The sequence below is a fragment of the Eptesicus fuscus genome, chromosome 2, assembly GCF_027574615.1.
Source record: "Eptesicus fuscus isolate TK198812 chromosome 2, DD_ASM_mEF_20220401, whole genome shotgun sequence".
Classification (NCBI taxonomy): Eukaryota; Metazoa; Chordata; class Mammalia; order Chiroptera; family Vespertilionidae; genus Eptesicus; species Eptesicus fuscus.
Genome location: NC_072474.1, coordinates 50724945 through 50748738, shown reverse-complemented (window position 1 = coordinate 50748738; position 23794 = coordinate 50724945). Strand labels below are relative to the sequence as shown.

Here is a 23794-nt window from a genome sequence, read left to right as displayed (position 1 = left end):
CTGGGCATGTGCCCTAACCAGGAATTGAACCCATGACCTCTTGGTTCCTGGGTTGCTCAATCACTGAGCCAAACCAGCCGGACTGAATTTCTTGATTTAGGTTGTAGTTACATGGTTATTGGTTATTTAAATGCATATTTTTATGCACTTCTCTGCATTTGTGGGATTTTTTTAACCACTTAGAAATGATTTTTAAATACATACGTGTGTGTGTGTGTGTGTGTGTGTGTGTGTGTGTGTGTGTGTGTGTGTGTGTGATATGCATACAGATATGCATGGATACATAAATGCATATATATGCAAAGGGTGGTGATAAAGGTAGATGTCCTTGGACAGAATGATGTTGATAGGTGTGTGATGGGCTATCTACTGTAGCAAATGCCTTGCTAATCCTCCTTAATAAGACTATTTAAATCTCCCAGGTGTGTATGTGTGAGTATGTGTCTGTGTGACAGAGTGATTACAGTCAAACTGTGAGAGGAGAGATCTGTAAACTTTAATCATGACAAATTTTTAATTTTCTAAATGCCTTAGCTCTTATTCTCTAGGGAGAAATTTGTTTTTCATCTCTTTGTTAGTTTGGCCAAAGGAAATTTTTATTATGACCTTCAGTCAGTTTTTATGCCAGAGAATTACCTGTAACCTGCCTTGCAGTGTTTCAAAATAACAACATTTTTATTTGTTTCTCCTCTACCACCTTCACTTTTCTTTTATAACTGTGCAGTAGATTAAATGATACCTTTGAAAACTTATTTCTGGACTATCCTTAGCATACCATCCTTGGTTTTCCTTATATGCAAAGGAAAGTGATTCCAACATTTCAGTTGGGATTTTGTATGATTCAAGAGTTGTTTGTTTGTTTGTTTTTGTATTTTTAAGGCTTTTTCATCATGGCTTTCTAGTCACTGCACATTTCAAGCCCTAGCATTCTGTAACCAAGGAAACGCCCTACTTTCAGCATGGCACAGTGCAAATGTACCTTTAAAAAAATATTCCAGGTTGAATATTCTATGTAATTGGAAATAATATAAAGATCTACTGTCCTGTCCTGGTAGTTTAAAAAACAACAAAACAAAATCCTCAAGTTTCACACATTAAAATTGCCTGAAAGAAAAAGTCTTAGGTATAAAAATAAATATTTGTTTCTCCCAAATAACCATTGCTGTAGAACCTATATGTAAAATCTAACTGAGAAATAAAACTTATATAAGTTTAAAGATTTCTGTGTAGCAAATGTATTTCTAAGTAGTATTAGGTATACCCAAAGCATTTAGGTAGGCCAGTTTAGGTTAAAATATGAAGATAAATGAGGTGTATATAATATCTACTCTGATGGAAAAGGCACATATGAATGTGAATGTAAAATCTTTAGTGATGTAAATTTTATAATGAAAAAGTATTTGTTATTAGGGAGATACAAACAAAATTGATTTGATATGGGAGTAGAATTTGCTATGAAGATAATTTTTAAAAATACAACTGGAATGTAAATTCTCTAAAATTTCTTATTTGTTGGTTATTCATCAGAAAGCTTGAAAGTTATTGTTTTCTTTAACCTGTTATGGAAATTTTAAAATCTATTCAGATATACAGAGAACATAGTATAATGAACTACCATATATATATATATATATATATCCATCACCCAAAAACATTTCAAATTAATAAAACCTGAAGCTTTTTTTCTTAAAAAAAATATGACTTTTAAAATTCAGAAAGTTATAGATCTTTTAACTGCCCTGAAAAGATAACATTTATACAAATATGAATCCAAATATACTTGTGATGTAGCTTAAAATTTACTAATAGCTCTTTACTTTTAAATAATTTATATTTCAACTTCATTAATGGATATATCTTAACTTTATGTAATAGGTATGTGTGTTTTAATTTAAAAAGTGTGGGATATCTTATTTATTGACTTTTAAACATGAGCATAATATCTAGAATAACAGTGGCGTGATAGTACTTACCTTCAGAGCTGAGAATTAGTTTGGTTAGGAGCTGCCAGACATTGTGAAAGGTAACAATTTCAATTAGAAAAATGAAATAAAGCTCTCTGTATTTAGGCCGCACTGTCAGACACTTCCTTTTGAAACTCAAATCTTCTAAGGTGTGTTATCTAAATTATGCGTTTTCTTGGTTTCTTGTAATTCTTCATAATGGATTGCTTATCCCAGAACTCCTATTTTCATCTCAAGTTTTGGTTATTTTGTTCATATTATGTTTTTAGATGCTATTAAACTACAGCTGGTTGAAGCAGGCTTGGTAGAATGTCTACTACAGATTGTTCAACAGAAAGTGGATAGTGACAAAGAGGATGATATTGCTGAGCTCAAAACTGCTTCAGATCTAATGGTTTTATTACTTCTTGGAGGTGAGTTGTAATTTATACCAACCAAAGAACATGGGTGTCAGATTCTGAAAAATTTATTGTCTCTTGTAAACACTATGTAAAGCATTTTTTCATTTTCCTATCTCATTTAATCCTGTTGATGTGATGGTTTTGAAATCTTAAACATACGGAGAGGACTAGAGATAATAAGCCTGGAAAAGAGGAGGCTTCACTATATATTTATGTATGTATGTATATATGTATTTATTTATTTTTAATATATTTTTATTGATTTCAGAGAGGAAGGGAGAGGGAGAGAAGATAGAAACATCAATGATGAGAAGGAATCATTGATCTGCTGCCTCCTGCACACCCCACACTGGGGATTGAGCCTGCAACCCGGGCATGTGTCCTGACCGGGAATTGAACCATGACCTCCTGGTTCATAGGTCAACGCTCAACCACTGAGCCTTGCTGGCTGGGCTTCACTATCTCTCACTATTTAAAGAGCTGTCATTTAGAAGAGACAGCTGTGGCACCAAAAGACTAAAAGCCAGATAGTTACTTGGGACTTAGACTAGAAGAACTCTAAAGTTTCTTGTCCAGTCTCTACTAAAATGATTCTTATTGTAAAAAGAAGCATTACTTTTCCCCTTATAAATTCTATCATTTTTGAAGTATATAGTTTCCCCATTGGCTATTTGCTTAGAAATATGGATTTTTTACTCATCATTATTTTCCTCTTATCTGTTTGTTTCATTTACCTCCAGATGAATCCATGCAGAAATTATTTGAAGGAGGAAAAGGTAATGTGTTTCAAAGGGTGCTGTCCTGGATTCCATCAAATAACCACCAGCTGCAGCTTGCTGGAGCGTTGGCGATTGCAAATTTTGCCAGAAATGGTAAGCATATTGCTGCATTTTTTAAAATTTTCTTTGACATTTCATGTACTAAAACCAAACAGTTTAGAATTACACGTAGTGTGTATATGTATTGCTACCTTAATTTTTCAGAAATATGAAATATTTATAATGACTTTCTAACTAATTATATATTTTATGGAATTAAACTAAGTTCTAGTAGTTTAAAGATCTTGAACAGCCCTAGCCAGCGTGGTTCAGTTGGTTGGGCATCGTCCCGTGCACCAAAAGGTTGCCGGTTCAATTCCCCGTCAGGGCACATGCCAGGATTGCAGGCTCCATCCCTGGTAGGGGGTGTGCAGGAGGCAGATGATAGATGTTCCACTCTCACTTCCATGTTCCTCTCTTTCCTTTCCTCTCTCTAAAAATCAATTTTTAAAAGTTTTGTTGTTGTTGTTTTTTAAGAAAGATCATGAATGTTGATTATGAAGTCATTTGAATACTCTGCACTTCAGAGATTGATAAACTTGAGTCCCATTCTAATTCACATCTGATTTAGAAGGATAGTCTCTCTTGCCTGGTGACTTTATTTTGGATTTAATAATCTGAATTTTCATTGTAGGGTTATGTACCTCAATTTATACTTTTATACCTATAAAACTTAAGTGTGGCTAATTCTCTGGTTTAGGGTAGAATAATTTAGCTTAATATTTTGGAGACACCAGACTTCCATATTTATTTCTGAAGTCTGGTCTAGGAATATGAGTTACTTTTGTGTTTAGTTTGATTTTATTGCAGAATGAACTGTTGTTATAGTGGATGACTTATTTCATTTTCATTTCCTTCTTTTGGGGAACCATCATTAACTCCTTGAGGGAATTAAGACTGGCAAAGATTAATAATTGTTGAAGCTAAATATGGGGTATAAATAGTGGTTTATTTTAACATTCTCTGTTTTATAAATGTTTCAAAAATTCTATCATTGGAAAATAATTTAAGTAACAGCAATGATAACAAAATATAGAATGCTGTCTCAGTCACATTGGCAGAACTCAGGCATGCTTCATTATTGGTGGACATTTTAAGCATGAGGTTTCTACTTATCTTCCGATATGTTTAAGCTAGAGAGTTTTCTTATTTTTGAAATTCTCTCTATTTTAAGAATCTTTTCATCGGACTTATCATTCAGTTAAAAAAAAATTATAAATCTGAGGGAGAGTTAGATTTTCCTATGGTTCCATTTTCACTAATGTAGATAATGGGTAGACATCGACATAACAAAATATTTATAGATGTTTGTGCAGAAGAAGAAAAAAATGCTTATTTTTTTCTTCAGATGGAAATTGTATCCATATGGTAGACAATGGAATTGTAGAGAAACTTATGGATTTACTGGACAGACATGTAGAAGACGGAAATGTAACAGTACAGCATGCAGCACTAAGTGCCCTCAGAAACCTGGCCATTCCAGGTAAGACTGAAGGATGAAAGGCAACGATGTAAGAAATAAAATCTATTGTTTTGGTAAGATTTTTACTTCATGTGATTTGTAGATCTGCCCTGACCAAGGAAAAAAAATCTTCAAGTTGTTTACATTTTTTTAACTGATAAATGAAGATAAAGTAGTTTTCTGAGACTGTACAAGCATAATCTTGCCTTTGTTGAGATCATTAAAATAATTCTATTACCTTCTGTGAACTAAGATTTTCATTATATTGTATGGTTAAGCTTTTTAAAGCATCTTCAGTTTAGGTAAGATAATGGCATCAATTAACAGAGCCCCCTAAAGAATGACTTTTAGTTTGTATTTTCCTGCAAGCATCAATTTTTTAAAAATAGCCCTAATGTGTCCTTTTGGATTAAAGACTTAAGCCATGGAATCATGGAATCACATTATCATTGGAAATAATATAGGAGATGATTTAAAATGTTCTTTTATTCTACTTTCTAAAAATAAATTTCTAGTTAGGTAAAATAATATAATTGTATGAAGATATAATCTATATGAAATTAGTTTGTTTCATATAGCAGATGATGTTTATTAATGACTGTGACATCTATATTAACACAGCTGGTCAAGAACAGAGGTAAAAAGAAACAAAGTTGAGGAATTGTGCTTTTTGTAAATAGAAGGCAACATTATCAGGTTTCCTTTACGAACTATTTAGGTAAGTGTTTTGAGGTTAGGTTTGATTTTGTATATTATGCTCCTATAGACAAACGGGATACAAGATTTTTTTTAAAATATAAAAATATATAACATAGGGCCTTAGAGATAATAAGACCCTCAATAAATGTTTATTGAATTGAATGGTTATCATCAAGAATGCTAACACCATTTTAATCATGGTCTTTTTTTTTTTTTTTTTTCCTCTCTAGTTGTAAATAAAGCAAAGATGTTAGCAGCTGGGGTCACAGAGGCAGTTTTGAAATTCCTTAAATCCGAAATGCCCCCGGTTCAGTTCAAACTTCTGGGGACATTAAGAATGTTAATAGATGCACAAGGTAAAAGAAATGCTTTCCCAAGATGTATTTTTGCTATCATAGTCTCAATGTGCCTCTAATTGAAAAAGGACTTGTTTTCAGCTTTCAGAATTATGTAATCATAAAGATAAATAGCAAATGAAGACAAAACGAGATTGGTTTTAGAACCCATTTATTAATTCTCATGCTTGTTTTAATTAGCTTTAAGGAAACTACATGGCTTCTATTAGTACATGTGATCCTTTTAGGTTGATTTATTAGCAGTTACTAAGGGTGTGTGTTTTTAGCATTCCATACCCATTTTTACCTCGTTTTCAAAATCATCATGTTTCAATATAATGACAAATGTTTTAAAAATTTGCTTTGCAAACAGGGAGATCATTTTTCTGTGTACAGAGACAGCAGTGAAAACTTGGAATGAATTATGTTTATTTATGTCTAAATTTCAAAACTTTTCTCTATATTGATTCCTTAGAGTCGTCCTAAAAATGCTTTATTATAGTTTGACAGAGTACTAACAGACTACCAGGCTGACCTGGAAGCATATGAAATTACTTATTTTTATATTTTTTACTGAAGTCCACAACTTTATAGGAAAGGCCAAATAGTCCTTCAGATATAGAGTACTGTATTTGCAGTTCCTGCTTTAATAAAATTGTGTTGTTTTTTAAGCATGTAATTTTCTTGCACACTCTTTATTTCAGTTGATTGCCTACCAGTGATTCATTCCTTTGTGGTTTGCCTTCTTTCCTATAGCAGAAGCTGCTGAACAACTGGGAAAGAATATTAAGTTAGTGGAGCGTTTGGTGGAATGGTGTGAAGCCAAAGACCACGCTGGTGTGATGGGAGAGTCAAACAGACTGCTCTCTGCCCTCATACGACACAGTAAATCAAAAGTAAGTTCCAGAAGAAACCATTCACTAAGAACATTTGAGTGGCCTTTTTGCAAAACCGATATTGTAGATCCTACATCATAAGCTTGAGTTTTTTATGAATTTATGTGTAAATACATTAATCAAAAGTTCTGAAAATATAATTGAAGATGGAGCTTTTTTATTTTGTTATATTCATAATAGGTAAGAGTAAGGCTTTGGAGTTAAACAGAAATGAGTTCATAATTTATCTGCTCTATTTACTTGGTCAAGTGTCTACACCTCTAAGTAAAAACTGGGCTGTTACCTACCTGAGAGTGTTGTGAGGATGATTCAGTGAGATCACGTATAGAATGCTCAGTTGGTACCTGGGAGACAGCAGGCACTCAGTAAATGGAGGTTGCTGCTGTTACTGTTTTTACCGCTACCACTACCACCATTACCAGCGTCAGTGTCAAACATCTGTGTGCTAGGCACTGACCAGGGTAGCTACTGATATTTAGAAATTAAATGATGTCTGGATAGTATTTGCTGCCCAGAACCACAGAGTTGTACAAAATCCATTCTCATGGCAGTGTCCAGCTTATCAGGTGTTTGGCTCATGGTTGATAACCTATAAGTATTTGTTGAGTGAATCATTAAATTAACAAGTAAATATTTTAAAGAACACAATGAAAACCTGGGCCAGCATTTAGCAGCTGATTTAGTGTCTAGATTATATATCTTTTATTTTTTATAACCTCTTTTCTAAGGTAAGCCTTTTTGCCATTTCACCTGTGTACATCTGCAGAGAGACCCACTTTGTCTGGGTGTCACAGAAGGGCTGATGTTTTAAAGGTTAACTTGGAGTCACTCAGGAGGAGGAGAAGAGTGACTGTGATGAGTTCAATATATAAACTTTTATGTAGACTAGACTACAAATATTAAGAATAAGACTACAAATATTAAGAATACTGCCTGGATTTGAATCTTGGCTTGTTAACTACTTAATCACGGACTTTGGGCAAATTTCATAGCTTAATCTGAGCTTCATATTTTTCATCTATAAACTAAAAGTAATATCTACCTAATGAGATTTTCTGTGAGGATAAAAATGAGCTAATGTCCATAAGCTACCCAGTATAATATCTATTTTTTAGTTGTTGCTTTATGAAGGATAGCTATCAATATTACTAATTTTCTTTTGTCATATGACATTAAGTACAATGCTTCACTTATTTTTTATCTCCCATTCTGTCAGACAAAGCAACTCTATACAGTAGCTATTCAATAAGCATTTATTGTAGTAGGAAAGAGGGCAGGCATTTTAAAAGAAAATAGATGTCTGTTCCAGAAAATTACTTTAAAATATCATATAATTGAGACTTTCCACTAAATTATATTTAATCCAAGATTTTTTAGGCAATAAAATTTGGAGATGGAAACAAAAATGGCTACTAGAAATAAATGTGTCCATTTTTTCATCTAATTTTTATTATATATTCTATATGTGTTTTTCATGTAATAACTGCAATTATCACAGAAACCTGAGAGAGACACACTTACATGATCTCAACACCATAGGTAAAGTCACTGAGATGCCAAGGGGGTCAGTAATTTGCTCAAAGTCAGGGTTGGTGGTAGGATTTATTCAATCCCTTTGTATGTAATCCAGTTTTGTCAGATCCAACAAAGGATAAAAGCTACTCCCAATACATGCTTTACCTGAAGCATCTGGCAAACAATACCTGTTGTTATAATAAAATTTTGAAGGGAAAAAAACATTTTTGTTATTACAAGTTTTATTCTCTTTTGTTGATCCTATGGTAAGTCACCATTTGGGTCAATGGCACTTGTATTTGACTTTGGTAGCTTCTGGGACTCTATTTCTTGATATGAACTACTATGATCTTTTTCTCGTAGGTAGTTTAAGTTATCATCTATTGATGAATTTATTTAAAGCTAAAAGCTTTTTTCTTCATAGAAGAAAAAATTATTAAATGTAATGATTCATACAGGACACTCAAGTTACAATGAATTGACTGATTATAATGCAGCGTCTTTGTATTGAAAATTGAAGTTTATAATTCTGTGATATTTATTTGTTATAGGATGTAATTAAAACCATTGTACAGAGTGGTGGCATCAAGCATCTAGTTACCATGGCAACTAGTGAACATGTAATAATGCAGAATGAGGCCCTTGTTGCGTTGGCACTAATAGCAGCTTTAGAATTGGGTAAGTACCCTAGTGACAAACTTATTTTCTCCTATTTTTATCTTGGATGGAAGGAAGCACATGAGTGGAATAGAAGTCAGACAGAACCTTGACTAGAAGCATTTTGCCAGTGTGTGTCTATATCTATATCTGAGTATATGGAAAATCATATTCTACAGATTGTCACCACTGCTGTCCCTTTTGGTTGTGTTTTTTGGCAGCACTTTGCTTTAAGGTTAGTTTGATTCTTGTGTTATCTCAAGTTGTAAGCAATTAGGGAACATAGAACTCATTTTTAGCAGGCCTCAGAGAAATGAAACCATTTTTATAATGCAACAGGTTTAGGGTTTGCTACTTTTCCAGCGATCCAGACCTTTTCTTTCATCTCTACTGCTAAATTTTCTGTTGCTAATCTTCTATCATCTTGGTTTCTATTGCTTTGTGGGGGTGGGGAACCTTTCTTATGCCAAGGGCCCATTTGGATATTTGTAACATTATTCGAGGGGCCATACAAAATTATCAACTTAAAAATTAGCCTGCTGTATTTGGTCAATTAACTCACCCCTAATGCCTTGGCCAGGCCAGACCAAACCAAATGATTGTGTGGGCCTTATACGGCCCTTGGCCTGGCCTGGACATTTCCCACCCTTGCTTTATAGCATTGCCTTCATTTTAATTCTCACCTTCTATGTCATTCTTCTGTGTGTTTTGCATTCAGAATTCTCCAAATACAGAGTTTAAATAATGCAGTTAGTGTCTGTCTTGTAGCATATAGCATCCCTGTTGGTCAGAATTCTTCATGAGAAGCTAGTTCATACACATGGAGCTTATGGGTAGTCACCTTTGTTTTAGGAACCAGTCTTTAATGTAGTCAGCTGGGGACAGTGTCACATGGCCTGTGGGTAACACCTTAGGCTGCCATACACAAAGGAAGACTCTACTTAGTGTCCTGTCCAGTTCAAAGCATTGCAGGTAAATACTGTTAACTGATCATCTCTTAATTTCCATTGATGATTTATGTCCCTAATCCTCACACTGGGGAAAGTGGACCCACCAACCCCTATCTCAGGAAGGAGAAGCCAAAAGATACACATGGTATATCTTCCTCCAGTGTCAGATTTACTCACCTGTGGGGTATAAGAAATTTGTATTTTTGTCTTCTTACAGGGTTGTGAGTTTTTAAAAAATCATAAGTAGTATGTAAATTTTTTTGAATTTTGAAGATAAAAGACTTCAAGACAATGTATGCTTACTCTCAGTAATTGTGGAGAGGCTGTGGAGGTCAGTTTGAGTTCTAGCCAAGCCTGTGATTTCCACATGGTTTGGGTAGATTACGTGAGTTAGTCTAGAAGTCCAGACACCTTTAAAGGGCGGAAGCTATGATGGAGGGGTAGGAGTTGGTGAGGATATCGCCTTCCAAACCGGGTTCATAGACTGGCTTTAAATGGCTTAAAATAATGGAGCATTTTCAGAATATGCTTGACCTTCCAGCCTGGGGTAAATCTGGTTTTGTGCCAGTATCTTCCAAACAAGCTGCAATTTTGTCAGCTTCTTGATAACTTAGCATTTGCTTGGATCTGGTCACCTTCCCATAGAACTATATAAAACAACAATACATACATTTTTAAAAATTGTTTCCTAGGTTCATTTAGCTTAAGATATAAAAATAAGCCTATACTATCTTTTAATACACAACCTACTTTGAAAACTATATTTTCCAAGCTATAAAGAGTTCTTATGTTTTTTAAATAAATAATTATAGATTCACATGCAGTTTTTAGAAATACTACAAAGATATTCCTTGTATAGTTGGTCCGCTTTTTCTCAGGGGAAACAAAACTAAATAGTATAATATTCTAACCATTGATATAATTCACCTACCTTATTTAAATTTCCCCAGTTTTACTTATACTCCTTTATATGTGTGTTAAGTTTTTTACAGGTGTGTTTTTTTTTTTTGTTTTGTTTTTTTGCATGTGTGGGTCTGTATATCTACCACCACAGTCAAGATACTGAATAGTTAGTTCTAAGACCACAAGGATCCCTTCATTTATAACTACACTCACCTGCCTCCTACCCCTACCTCTCATGGTGCTCCTAACCCTGGAAACCACTAATCTGCCCTTCATTTCTAAATGTTTTCATTTTTTAAATGTTATGTAAGTAGAATCATATGTGACCTTTTGGAATTGGCTTCTTTTGCTCAGCATAATTTCTTAAAGAGTCATCAGATTTGTCTTGTGTCTCAGTTTTTTATTGCAAAATAGTATTTCATAATTTGTTTAGCCGTTCACCTGTTGAAGGACACATGGGCTGATTCCAGTTTGAGGCTTCAAAAAATAAAGTTACTGTGAACATCCACATATAGGTTTTAATGTGAACACAAATTTGTTTCTCTAAATGCCTAGGAATGCAATTGATGGGTTCTATGATAACTGCATGTTTAATTTTTAAAGAAACTCAAATTGTCTTTCAGAGTAGCTATAGCATTTTACACTCATACTGCCACTGTATAAGTGATTAATTTTCTCTGCATTCTCATCAGCATTTGGTGTTGTCACTTCTTTTTTATTTTAGCCATTCTGATAGCTACAAGAGATATCACATTGTGGTTTAAATTTACATTTAAATTTTTTACATTTTTTCAAATGTAATGATGTTGTCCATCTTTCCGTGTCCTTATTTTCAATCATATATTCTTTGGTAAAATGCCTATCTGTCTTTTGCTTATTTTCTAATGTTTTAAGGATTCTTTATATATTCTAAAAGTTAACACTTAAGTTTGTGATCGCCTTTGAGTTAATATGTGTAGAAGGTATGGTTTAGGTCAGGGTTCCTTTCTTTGTAGCTATCTAATTTGCAGCAACATTTGTTGAAAAGATTCCCTTTACTCCATTGAAATGATTTGAACATTTGTCAGAGATCACTTGAGCATATTTGTGTGGGTCTATTTCTGGAGTCCTATATTCAGTTCCTATGATCTATGTGTCAATAAATATCGCACTATCTTGATAACTATATAGTGAGCCTTAATATCAGGTAGAAGAATTTCTCCCACTTTATTATTTTTAATCAAGATTGTTTCCCTCTTCTAGGACCTGTAGCTTTTCATATAAATTTTGTATAAGCTCATCTATTTTTATAGAAAATCCTGCTGGGATTTTAATAGGAATGAACATCCTTTATCTCTTAAAGATAGATACAACCTAAAGTACATATGGAAAAAATTATGTAATTTATAAGATTTGCTTCAAAATAATTTGAGATGTGTGAGAGTAGGTAGATGAAATTAGAGTTAGATGAAATAAGATTGACCATGATTATGAAGATGATAGTGCATATGGTATCATTATACAATCTTTTCTGCTTTTGTATATGTTTAACAAAAGATTTTTAATTGCTTTATTTAAAAGGAATGTTTTAATTCTAAATATTAGTTTAAACTTAAAATGTTTGCTGAAATTTAGCTCTCTCTACTTTTTTTTATAAGGTCTGAATTTAGTATCATATGTCTAGATCATGATTATTTATCAGTCCCTTTTGGAAAGTTTCACATGATCAGTTTCTAGAAAAGGAAGCAATGTTTACCCAGATTGTACTGGTTCATAAACAATGGGTATAACTGCTACTTTAATTATTTCCTGTTCTAGACACTGCTGAGAAAGATCTAGAAAGTGCTAAACTTGTACAGATTTTACACAAACTGCTAGCAGATGAGAGAAGTGCTCCTGAAATAAAATATAATTCCATGGTTCTGATCTGTGCTCTCATGGGATCCGGTAAGTATTTCTTCTATCATTTGATTTCTATCCATCAACATATGTTTGACATTATTAAATATAAAATAATAGTAAATGGTGGTTTTGGGTTTAAAAAACATTAGAATTTAGTTTATGGAGGTTATAGCATTACTTTTACATTGAAAATATTCCCAAATTATAGTAAATAATTTTTTAAATTATTTACTATAATTTAAAAAAAACCACTATATAGCAAATATAAGCTAAATCAGTATTAAAAATCAATACCTGTAAGTTTTATCAACCTTAAAATATTATTTTATGTAAAGAACAAGTTCTGATTTTTATGCCATGATATTAGCTAAGAAATTTTTTAAAGAAATCATTGGCATGTCTTGTGGTATATGTTCCATGGACAATTGAAAAGAATGTGTCTTCTGCTGTTATTGGGTGGAGTGTTCTTTAAATGTCAATTAGATCCTTTTGGTTAGTAGTGGTGTTGAGTTTCTGTATTTCTGACTAATCATTGTTGACAGAGGAGTGGTGAAGTCTTCAACTATAATGATGGATTTATCCATTTCTCCTCTCAGTTCTATCAATTTTTGCTTCCCATGTTTTGTAGCTCTGTTGCTAGGTATATTCAACTTTAAGGATTGGTATGCCTTCCTGATGGATTGATCTTTCTACCATTATGTAATGTTTCTCTTTGTCTCTGGTGATTTTCTTTACTTGAAGTCTACTTTATCTAATATTAAAATAACTACTCCTATCTTCTTTTGAATAACAAACACCCTTTTAGTTTCAGTCTGCTGTATCATTATATTTGAAGTTTAAGACAGCATATTGTTGGATCATATATTTTCTGTTTTGTTGGTATATAGTATTATATTAGTTACATTAGTTTCAGGTGTATAATATACTGATTGACATTTTTATACTTTATGATGTGATCATCTGTCACCATGTAAAATATCAATGATTATACTCTCCTTCATCTTTGTTACACACCCTTCCTCCTGGCTAACCATCCTTTTGATCTCTGTTTCTGTAAGTATATTTCTGTTTTGTTTTTAGATTCAACATGTAAGTAAAATCATACATTATTTATCATTCTCTGTCTGACATTTCTTTTTTCACTTAGCATAGTCGCATCTAGGTCCATCCATATTGTCACATAATATTTCATTGTATATAATTATATCTTTATCCATTTATCTATCAGTGAACACCTAAATTGCTTCCATATTTTGTCTATTGTAAATAATGCTGCAGTGAACATAGGGGTACATTTTTTACATCATTTCTAATTTTACAATTACAGTTGACATACAATAGTTTATTAGTTTCAGGTGTACACCCCAGTGATAAGCCGTTCTATAACATATTAAGTGGTCATCCCAGTAAATCTCATACCCATTTTACACCATATATAGTTATAAGGATATTATCAACTATATTCCCTATACTGTACTTTACATCCCCATGACTATTCTTTTACTACCAATTTGTTCTTAATCCCTTCAACTTTTTCATCCAACTCCCCTCCCATCTGACAACCACCAAAATGTTCTCTGTATCTATGTTCATTTATTTTGTACTTTAGATTCAATTGTTGATAGATATGTATTCACTGCCATTTTACTCATATCTTTTATCTTATTGTTTTCATTTTCTTCTTAAAAAAAGACCCTTTAACATTTCATGTAATACCGGTTTGGTGTTGAACTCCTTTAGCTTTTTCTTGTCTGGGGAGCTCTTTATCTGTTCTTTGATTCTAAATGATAGCTTTACTGGTTAGAGTGAGCTTGGTTATAGGTACTTGCTTTTCATCACTTTGAATATTTCTTGCTAATACCTTCTGGCCTGCAAAGTTTCTGTTGAAATCAGCTAACGGTCTTGTGGGAGCTCCCTTGTAGGTAACTAGCTGCTTTTAAGATTTTCTGTCTTTAACCTTTGACATTTAAATTATGATATGTCTTTGGGTTCATCTTGTTTGGTGCTCTCTGCACTTCCTGGACTTGTATGTCTATTTACTTCACCAGGTTAGGGAAATTTTCTCTTGTTATTTTTTATAACCCATTGTATGACATAAGTGTCTGTAGATGCAAGCGGCAGACCTTCCCCACATGCCACGTGCGCCTATTAAAAAAAAAAAAATGTTTTCCCTAAATGGCTGCCCTGACCAACTTTAAAATAATTTTTCATGAGAATTTTCAGCTGAAAATATTCAAGAACACCCAAATTGTGAGTAATATATTTATTTTTATAATATTCATTGCAAATTGATTTTTTAAATTAAATTGAAAATATCATGGTGTGTGGGGATGGTTTCCATTTTGGATGCGTGGCAGTTAACTGGTTCAAGTAGGTTTTCAATTTCTTGCTCTCTTTCTTCTCCTTCTGGCACCCCCATGATCTGAATGTTGTCCCAGAGGCTCCTTACACTCTTCTCTTATTTTTGTATTCTTTTTTGCTGTTCAGATTGGGTGTTTTTTGCTTCCTTATATTCCAAATTTTGATTCTTGACTTCATCTACATTACTGTTGATTCCCTGTAAATTATTCTTCTTTTCAGGTAGTGTATCCTTTATTTCTGACTGGTTCTTTTTTATAGTGTTGAAGTTTTAACTTCATCTACTCTTCCTCTAAGTTTGTTGAGCATCCTTATAACCAGTGTTTTGAACTCTGCACCTAGTAGATTGCTTGTCTCCATTTTGTTTATTTCTTTTTCTGGAGTTTTGTTCTTTTCTTTCATTTGGGACATGTTTCTTTGTCTCTTCATTTAGACAGCCTCCCTATATTTGTTTCTATGTATTAGGTAGAGCTGCTATGTCTCATGGGCTTGATATAATGGCCTGTATAGTAGGTGTCCTGTAGGGTCCAGTGGCACAGCCTCTCAGTTCACCAGTTCTGGACACTCCAAGTGTGCCCTCTCCTGTGTGAGCTGTGTACACTCTCCTATTGTAGTTGAGCCATGATTGCTGTTGGCATATCAGTGGGAGGATTTACCACTAGACTGGTCACCTGCAAGGACTGGCTGCAACCACCGTAGAGAATTAGCCCCCACAGAGCAGGGCTTACATTAGTAGGGCTCTGGTGCCTTCTGAGTGTGTCACTTGTGGAGGTGATTGGTTGGTGATGCTTCGATGTTGTCTGAAGCTGTCCACCTGGTGTGTTGTCTCTGGGGCCTCCCAGGGGGTTCAGGCCAAGGTCAGCCACTGCCTGTGTTCTGCCCGGGGCCACTCAACATGAGGTACAAAGCGATCTGAAGATGATTGCTACTTGTGCTGGGCTTAGAGCTGTCCAGGAGAGGCCAAGCTGCAAACCAAGATTGGCTGCTGGGCCTTGGCCCACTTAGTGAGATGTATGGGGTATTTTGAGGCCAGATACTGCTTGTTTGGGAGATTTTAGGAAAGTCTGAAACAAGACTTTTTTTATATGGAAAAGCCACTGGAATGAGGTTGGGTGGGCCCTCAAGTCAGTGGGGCAGGGTCTCAGGGAATCACCAAGGCAAACCAAATAGTGATAGCCAGGTTGACGGAGACTTAGCTTTGGGGCTCACCTGCCAGCTCAGTGTATTTGTGGCTTCTTTATATCCTTGTTTATAGGACTTCCATTTAGCTAGATTTCAGGCAGTTCTGAATGATGATTGTTCTGTAGTTGAGTTCTATATTTGTTGTGATTATGGGAAGATTCGAGTAGCACAATTACCTACACCACCATCTTGACCAGAAGCCCCATCTGGAGGAAGGGACGAGCTAGCAAGGTGTTGAGATACAGACTCTGTTCTGCCAGTGGACAATTAAAGCAACAGGGCATGCAGGCAGAGTTGAGTGCATGAGGATTTTCATTGCCTGAAGAGGGGATGGACTGGTGGGGTGTTAAGATGCATGCAAAGAAGCCTGCACAGACTCTGTTTTGATCAGATAGTTAAAGGAACAGGGCACATCAAGAGTGACCCAACCAGCCCCATTTACATCAGGCTGCCCCACCTGCAACCCACACACCCCTCCCAGTGACAATCAGCCTGCCAAAACTATCCAATACAGTCTACACAGAGATCACTCTTCCAAGGCTGAGAGATACAGCTCTTCTGTCAAACTCATAGGAAGAAACAGAAAGTCAAAACAAAATGGGGAGAAAGAAGAACATGCCCCAAATGGAGGAACAAGAAAAAACTCCAGAGGAAAACCCTTAGTGAAATTGAGATAAGTAAGTAATTTGCTTAATGAACAGTTCAAAGAAACAGTCATGAGGATGCTCCACAAACTTGAAAGTACAATTTAAAAAAGCCTCAGAGAGCACTTCAGAAGAGAGATAAAATGTAATAAAGAACCAATCAGAGATGAAGAATACAAAAACTGAAATGAAGAATACATTAGAAAGAATTGACAGCAGATTAGTTAATAAAGAAGAACAGGTTAGTGACGTGGAAATCACCCATCAGAACAATAAAATGAAAAAAATAACTTTAAAAAAAAAAAATCTATATATATATATATATAAAAGGCTAGTATGCAAAGTGTCCCCTCAGAAGTTCGGCAGTACGATCACTCGCTATGATGTGCGCTGACCACCAGGGGGGCAGCACGGAATGAAGGAAGGCCCTGGTTGCCGGCCAGGCCTATTATAGTATTTCATGCACCTGGCCTCTAGTATAGTATAAGAGATTGCTAGGATAACATCAAGCAACATTCACATTGGAGAGATTCCAGAAGGAAAGAAGTGAAAGAAAGGGGCAGAAAGAGTATTTGAAGAAATAATTTCTAAAAACTTTCCTAACCTGGGGAAGGAAACAGACATCCAGGAACCATAGAGAGTTGCAAACAAGATCAGTCAGACTCAGATTAAGACATTGTAATTAAAATGGCAAAAGTTAAGGATAAAGAGATAATCTTAAAGACAGCAAGAATTAAACAAGTCACATACAAGGGGAACCACATAAGGCTGTCAGCTGATTTCTCAGAAACACCTACAGGCCAGAAGGGAGTGGCAGGAGATATTCAGAGTACTAAAAGAAGTACTAAAAGAAAAGAATCTACAACCTAAAATATTATATCCAGCAAGGTTATCCTTCAGAATAAAAGGAGACATAAAGAGTTTCCAGACAAGCAAAAAGTAAAGGAGTTCACAGCCACTAACTTAGCTTTACAGGAAATGTTAAGAGGTCTTCTTTATGCAGAAAAGGCCATAACCAGAAATAAGGAAAGAAAAGAAAAAAAAAAAAAACACAACTCAATGATAAAGGCAAATCTATATATATAAAAGGCTAATATGCAAAGTATCCCATTGGGAATTTGACCAGGAGACCGGGAGTTTGATCGCTCACTATGACGTGTGCTGACGACCAGCCCCCAGCCGGCAGCCAGGAGGCCCAGTCGGCCCTGATCACTGGCCAGGCCTAGGGACCCTACCCATGCATGAATTTTGTGCACTGGGCCTCTAATATAAAATAAACATAGTTAACCACTTAAAAAACTAATTGGAAGGTTTGAAGATAATAGTAAACATAAAAAGAAGTACAATAATTAATCAGGAGTTACATAAAACACAAAGATAGAAAACATGTTGTCAGAAACAGAGTTGAGGGGGGCATAAAAAGGTAGTACTTTTAAAATTTAATTGAACTTAAATGCCTACCAGCTGAAAGTAGACTGCTATGGATATGGGTGGATATATATGGAACTCCTGGTAACCACAAACCTAAAACATACACAAAAAAGGAAGAGAAAGGAATTCAATCAAAACACTAAAGAAAATCAAAAGGAAAAAAATGAGGAAGAAAGGAACACTGGAGAACAACAAAAGTAATGAACAAATTGGCAATAAGCACATACCTACTAATAATTACTCTAAGTGTAAATGGATTAACTGATCCAATCAAAAGACACAGAGTGGCAGAATGAATTAAAAAACATGACTCCGAATGCTGCTTACAAGAGACTCACACAGACTGCTTGTGAAGGCAAGGAAAAAGATATTCAATGAATACACAGAAGTTTTAAATTTTGATAAAGTCCAATTTACCCATTGAATGGTATTGACACCCATGTCAAAAAAATCATTTGACCACCTATATGAGGTTTTATTTCTTGGCTCTGTGTTCTATTCCGTTGGTCTCTATATCTCTAAAGATGATCTTTCTAGGCTACTATGGTGTCTTTTTTCTAGTTTTATCTATTATCCAAATAAACATTTTGGGTATATGTCTGTTATATTGATTTTTGTCTTCCAGAATCTCTACACAAGGAAGTACAGGATTTGGCCTTTCTAGATGTTGTATCCAAACTTCGAAATCATGAGAACAAAAGTGTTGCCCAACAGGCCTCTCTCACAGAGCAGAGACTTACTGTAGAGAGCTGATATAGTTCAATAATTGTAGCTTTTTAATAAGTTTTGAAATTAGGAAGTGTGAGACTTTCAACTCTTTTTTTTAAAACTTGTTCTGGATATTCAGTCTCTTGAGATTCTGTGTGAATTTTATAATGGGTTTTTCTATTTTAACTAAAAACATTGGTTCTAGTTTTATACCTCAATCTCATTAAAGTAAACAATCAATTTGAGGAATGCTGATTGCTTTATACTTACTGAATCTCAGTCTTTCCATGTAGTAGTTCTCAGAGTCTTACAAGTCCTGTATTTTCCTGTAATTGAGGTTAAATAGAACAAGAAAAGCCAGAAAGAGGAAATCGAAAAGGGATCCTAGTGTCACAGAATTTGTTGAATGGATGTAAAGTATAACCTTTTTTATTTGCCACAAAATTAAGTTGAAACAGATCTAAGTCACTAACCTTCATATTTGAACTATATAACTAAAACCTTGAGATCACACAGTGAGCTCTGTTTAATTATAGCTCATTACCCTAATCACCCTTAGACCATAAAATTTGACATCTGATTTATCTTTATATTAATGTGGCAAGTAAAGGTTCTTTGATTTTATTTATTTATTATTATAACACATCTCTAAAGATGATCTTTCTAGGCTACTATGGTGTCTTTTTTCTAGTTTTATCTATTATCCAAATAAACATTTTGGGTATATGTCTGTTATATTGATTTTTGTCTTCCAGAATCTCTACACAAGGAAGTACAGGATTTGGCCTTTCTAGATGTTGTATCCAAACTTCGAAATCATGAGAACAAAAGTGTTGCCCAACAGGCCTCTCTCACAGAGCAGAGACTTACTGTAGAGAGCTGAGAACTGCCCCTCCCTGATACATGGCGTCATCCTATCTCTGGTTTCCCCTTTGTCCTCCATCCAGGTGCCTCTTCTGCTTCATTCTCTTCCATATCACTTGTGCATGCGTGTAATGTTGCAATACCAATTGAAGAACTCTGTAGGTACCTGCCTAATAAGATTTCTAAACCCATAGTTAGTGTGAACATGAATTTGTCAAAAACAAGTCTCCACCCATAACTGTTCTTTTGTATTCCTGTTGCTTGAGCTACATTAAGTAGAATGTGCATGTTGTAGTCCTATGATGATGTTAACTTGGTACTACATAATGACTTGCTCCTCACACTTGGTAAACTACATAATAATGTACTGGTAAATTAGCAAGAAACAAGAATGCAGCAGGATCTGTCTAGCTTATTAAAGATGATATTGAATAGTAAATATAGCTCCATTTTTTTGGTGCTTGGTAAGCACAGTGACCAAAAAACTGTATGGCTGTTCATTCATTAGTCTAACCTACTAATGTCAAACTCATGGTACCTAGAGTTAAATAAAATCCAGTGCTCTCACTCTTTACCCTATGGTTTCTCCTTCTTCCTAACTATGTAGACTCTTGAAACTGCCACAATCTTGGCAGAACTTCCTGGGGTTTTTAATTTCATGTTTAATTGGCTGTCATCAGTAACCGGATGTTGAAAACATTTGTAGTTTTCAGTATGAAACTACAGGGTTGAAGAATCCCTTTTACTCTAGTACATCTTGGATTTTTGGCTATATTTTATATATATATATATATATATATATATATATATATATATATATATACACACACACACACACACACACACACACACACACACAGTTTCACCTTAGAACTTTTTCATCAACTAATCAGGGTTGTCCAACACTTGTCTGTAAAAGTCACTTTGGCATTTGTTTTCAACTAAGGAAACAAATATAGCTTATTGGAGACTGGATTTTTTTTTTCCCTGTTTTTCATCATTCAGCTCAAAAGCAAGAGGTTTCCTCTCATAGTCCTTTTAAATCATATTAGAACTAGGAGGACATAGGAAAGCATTCAGAAATCTTTGTCTAGATTAAAGAAAGGAAGCAGGTTATAAAGCCATAGTAGCCAGTCCAGTTCATTCTGCAGGTGGCCTCATACCAGTAGCTGTTAGAGTCCCCACCTCCACTTCCCACAGGGAACTGCAGATCTTAAAGGCTCTCAGAAAAGGTGACAGCGCCAGGACCCGGGAGAGGAGAAGACCTCCTTGGAGAACCATAATGTACTCTTCACTGCCACTACCACCACCAAATGGATTTTTAGAGCTTTGAAACACAGTCTTTGTAAATTAATCAAAGCGTCCCTGTACATACCTGCCTTCTCCCTGTGCCCAAGTTTGACAAATAATGACTGAGAGGTAGAATAGGCTGCAGTGTGGAAGGACTGCAGGACAGAATGGGCAGCCAGGGGTAGCAGCTCCTTCCTCTCCACATGAGATGGTGTACATCTCTAGGCGAGCAAAGTTGGACTTTGGACTCTAAAACAGCTATAATTCAAGAAAGTTAAAACCCCAGTGGAGGTAAAGAACCCTTTGATTATTCCCTTGATGCCCAAGAAAGGGACTGCTATATGCTACACTTACTGCAAGAAGAATCTTGTTTATTATCTTCTCCTGGACTGGATAGTGGACTATATTTTATTATAGTTTTGAAAGACATCTGTAATGTAAAGACTGTCCATATTAATAACTAAATAAATAAATTGTATATCAAACCATAATGGTGGCATCATTTGATTTGTTTGTATATTTCTATTTCCATCTCCTAGAACAGTGCTTTACTCATTGTTGGTGCTCAGTAAATATGTATTGAGTGAATTCCGATATCCATGAACTTCCATACTGCCCAAAAAAATTCTAGATAGATTGCTAGAGAAACTGAGATTTAGATAATTGTCTGACTTCAGAGATTTTTTTTTTTTTTGAAGGTAGGATCCTTCCCCATTATACAGAAAACCTCAGAACAGAGGCATCCACAAATCATAGATTTGAGAGGCGCCATTCTCTGTCTACTACCAGCAATCAGTTTGCTGATATGCTAGAAACTTCTCTCCAGCAAAACAACGTGCAATTCAAATCAGCAGCTGTTCTACAAGAGACCAGAAGCCTGTGCCCTTAGGGTGACAGAGGTCCACCACACTGGGTGTTGTGCTGCTGTGCCATGACAGTGGGTAGGAGCCCACAGACAGTGTACCTTTACTTCCTATATCTAATGGAGGCCTCCTTTAGCTTGCTACCCACTAAGAGTGCTTTCTAAGGGAGAGAATGGGAGGTGCAGCACCACAAAGCTCGAATTATCACCTTTTGCCAGGACTAGAGCACAGATGAAGAGCAAAACCAGAAATGAGAGGGAAGAAGATGAGTGAGTGAAATGCACTAGAATGTGTTCCCATCCTCTCTCTCCCGCGACATTAGCTCCTTGGAATCCTGTTAACCCTCACCCAAACAGCAATCCCACTATACTCAAAGCAAAATTGACTAAATACTGGCCCACAGTCCAGTGTTGCCCTTTCTAAAACACGTTTTGAGCATACTGATAGCAATGGCGATGTGGAACAAAATTCTTCAGTTCTAAAACGATTTCCTCTTGAATAGAATGCAGCTCTCAGATATAAGCATTCGTGTGAAGTGTTCTGAGAAACCCTGCATGTGAACATGTGAAAAAGAAACACTCTTTGGTATCATTAGAAGGTTTATTATCTAATTCTGCTGAACATAAGGGGTGAAGATGTGTATTACCTTGGTGAGCATTACCCTTTATATCCAACTGTTAATAGAATCAGTAAGTTTAAAAGCCACTTCTTAACTCTAAGAAGACATAACATTTGAATTATACAAGTGTCTATTAAAAAGCACCTAGTGATTTTAGGGATGAATCTTCATAGCTGTAGCAGGAAAACTGAGAATTTTTTTTTTTCCAAAGATGAGATCTCTTATTTTACATACATACATACATGTGTAATTATATATTGTGAAGCTTCATAGATACGTGTTTTATAGGTGTGTCTAAGATGTGCTAAACATTTTTAAAGTGTGATAAGTACAAAGAGTAAGGTCTTTGGATAATGTCTGATGTGTATCACATCCTGGTTCTGTTCATCACCAAATACCTTACTCTCTGGGCCTGTAAGGAATTAATATGGTGAGTTTAATGTTCCCTACTTATTAAGATGAGTTTAATGATCCCATCATTAATATGATAAGTATAATGATCCCTACTTCTCAGGGTTTTTGTGACAATTGAAACCTAGAGGTTGAAGGTAAAGTTGGATGGAATTGTGATACCTTATGGCCTAACCTACACTCCCCTGTCCCCGCTGCAGGATTCCCAGCTAAAGGAACTCAGAGAACAGCCAAATGGGAGGCAGAGTGTCTATTAATAGTTTGAGGAGCACCCAGTTGTCAATGCAGAATGTAACCCTTTGTTTCCTTCCCCCAGAGCCTAAGGCGGCCAGGTCTACAGAGCAGGCCTTGAATGTAGGTCCCCAATAGTACTTCCCTTTCCTGTCTCTTCATATGTCAAGTGGGAAGAACAGTAAGTAGCTCAGTAATCTTAGATTTTATTGTTACTAAGTCAATATAAATGAGGCTATAATACTATGAGGTTTTTTTCTCAATATAGAAACAAAATCCTCCTTCCCGGTTTCCATCCCGCCCAATTACTTATCAGTATATATAAAATACTAGAGGCCCAGTGCACGAAATTCGTGCACGGAGGGGGGTTGTCCCTCAGCCCATCCTGTACCCTCTCCAATATGGGACCCCTCAAGGGATGTCCGACTGCCCGTGGGATCGGGCCTAAACGGGCAGTCGAACATCCCTCTCACAATCCAGGACTGCTGGCTCCCAACTGCTTGCCTGCCTGCCTTCCTGATTGCCCCTAACCACTTCTGCCTGCCAGCCTGATCACCCCCTAACCACTCTGCTGCCAGCCTGTTTGCCCCCAACTTCCCTCCTCTGCCGGCCTGGTCACCCCTAACTGCCCTCTCCTGCAGGGTTGATCACCTCCAACTGCCCTCCCTTGCAGGCCTGGTCCCTCTCAACTGCCCTCCCTTGCAGGCAGGGT

General features: G+C 35.6%; 1 protein-coding gene across 4 annotated transcripts in view; it reads left to right on the top strand.

The window, feature by feature from the left end:
• RAP1GDS1 (Rap1 GTPase-GDP dissociation stimulator 1) overlaps positions 1–18849 on the top strand; it is a 124801-nt gene extending 105952 nt beyond the window's left edge. For 3 of the 4 annotated variants that reach the window (XM_054727265.1, XM_054727255.1, XM_054727270.1), the window contains 8 exons: positions 2234–2377; positions 3106–3237; positions 4532–4666; positions 5575–5700; positions 6436–6575; positions 8642–8768; positions 12398–12526; positions 18722–18849. In XM_054727265.1, the coding sequence (XP_054583240.1) occupies positions 2234–2377; positions 3106–3237; positions 4532–4666; positions 5575–5700; positions 6436–6575; positions 8642–8768; positions 12398–12526; positions 18722–18849 (1061 nt within the window). The remainder of the gene's footprint in view (positions 1–2233; positions 2378–3105; positions 3238–4531; positions 4667–5574; positions 5701–6435; positions 6576–8641; positions 8769–12397; positions 12527–18721) is intronic. The other variant, XM_054727259.1, reaches the window with a different exon arrangement.
• Positions 18850–23794: the final 4945 nt, after the last annotated feature.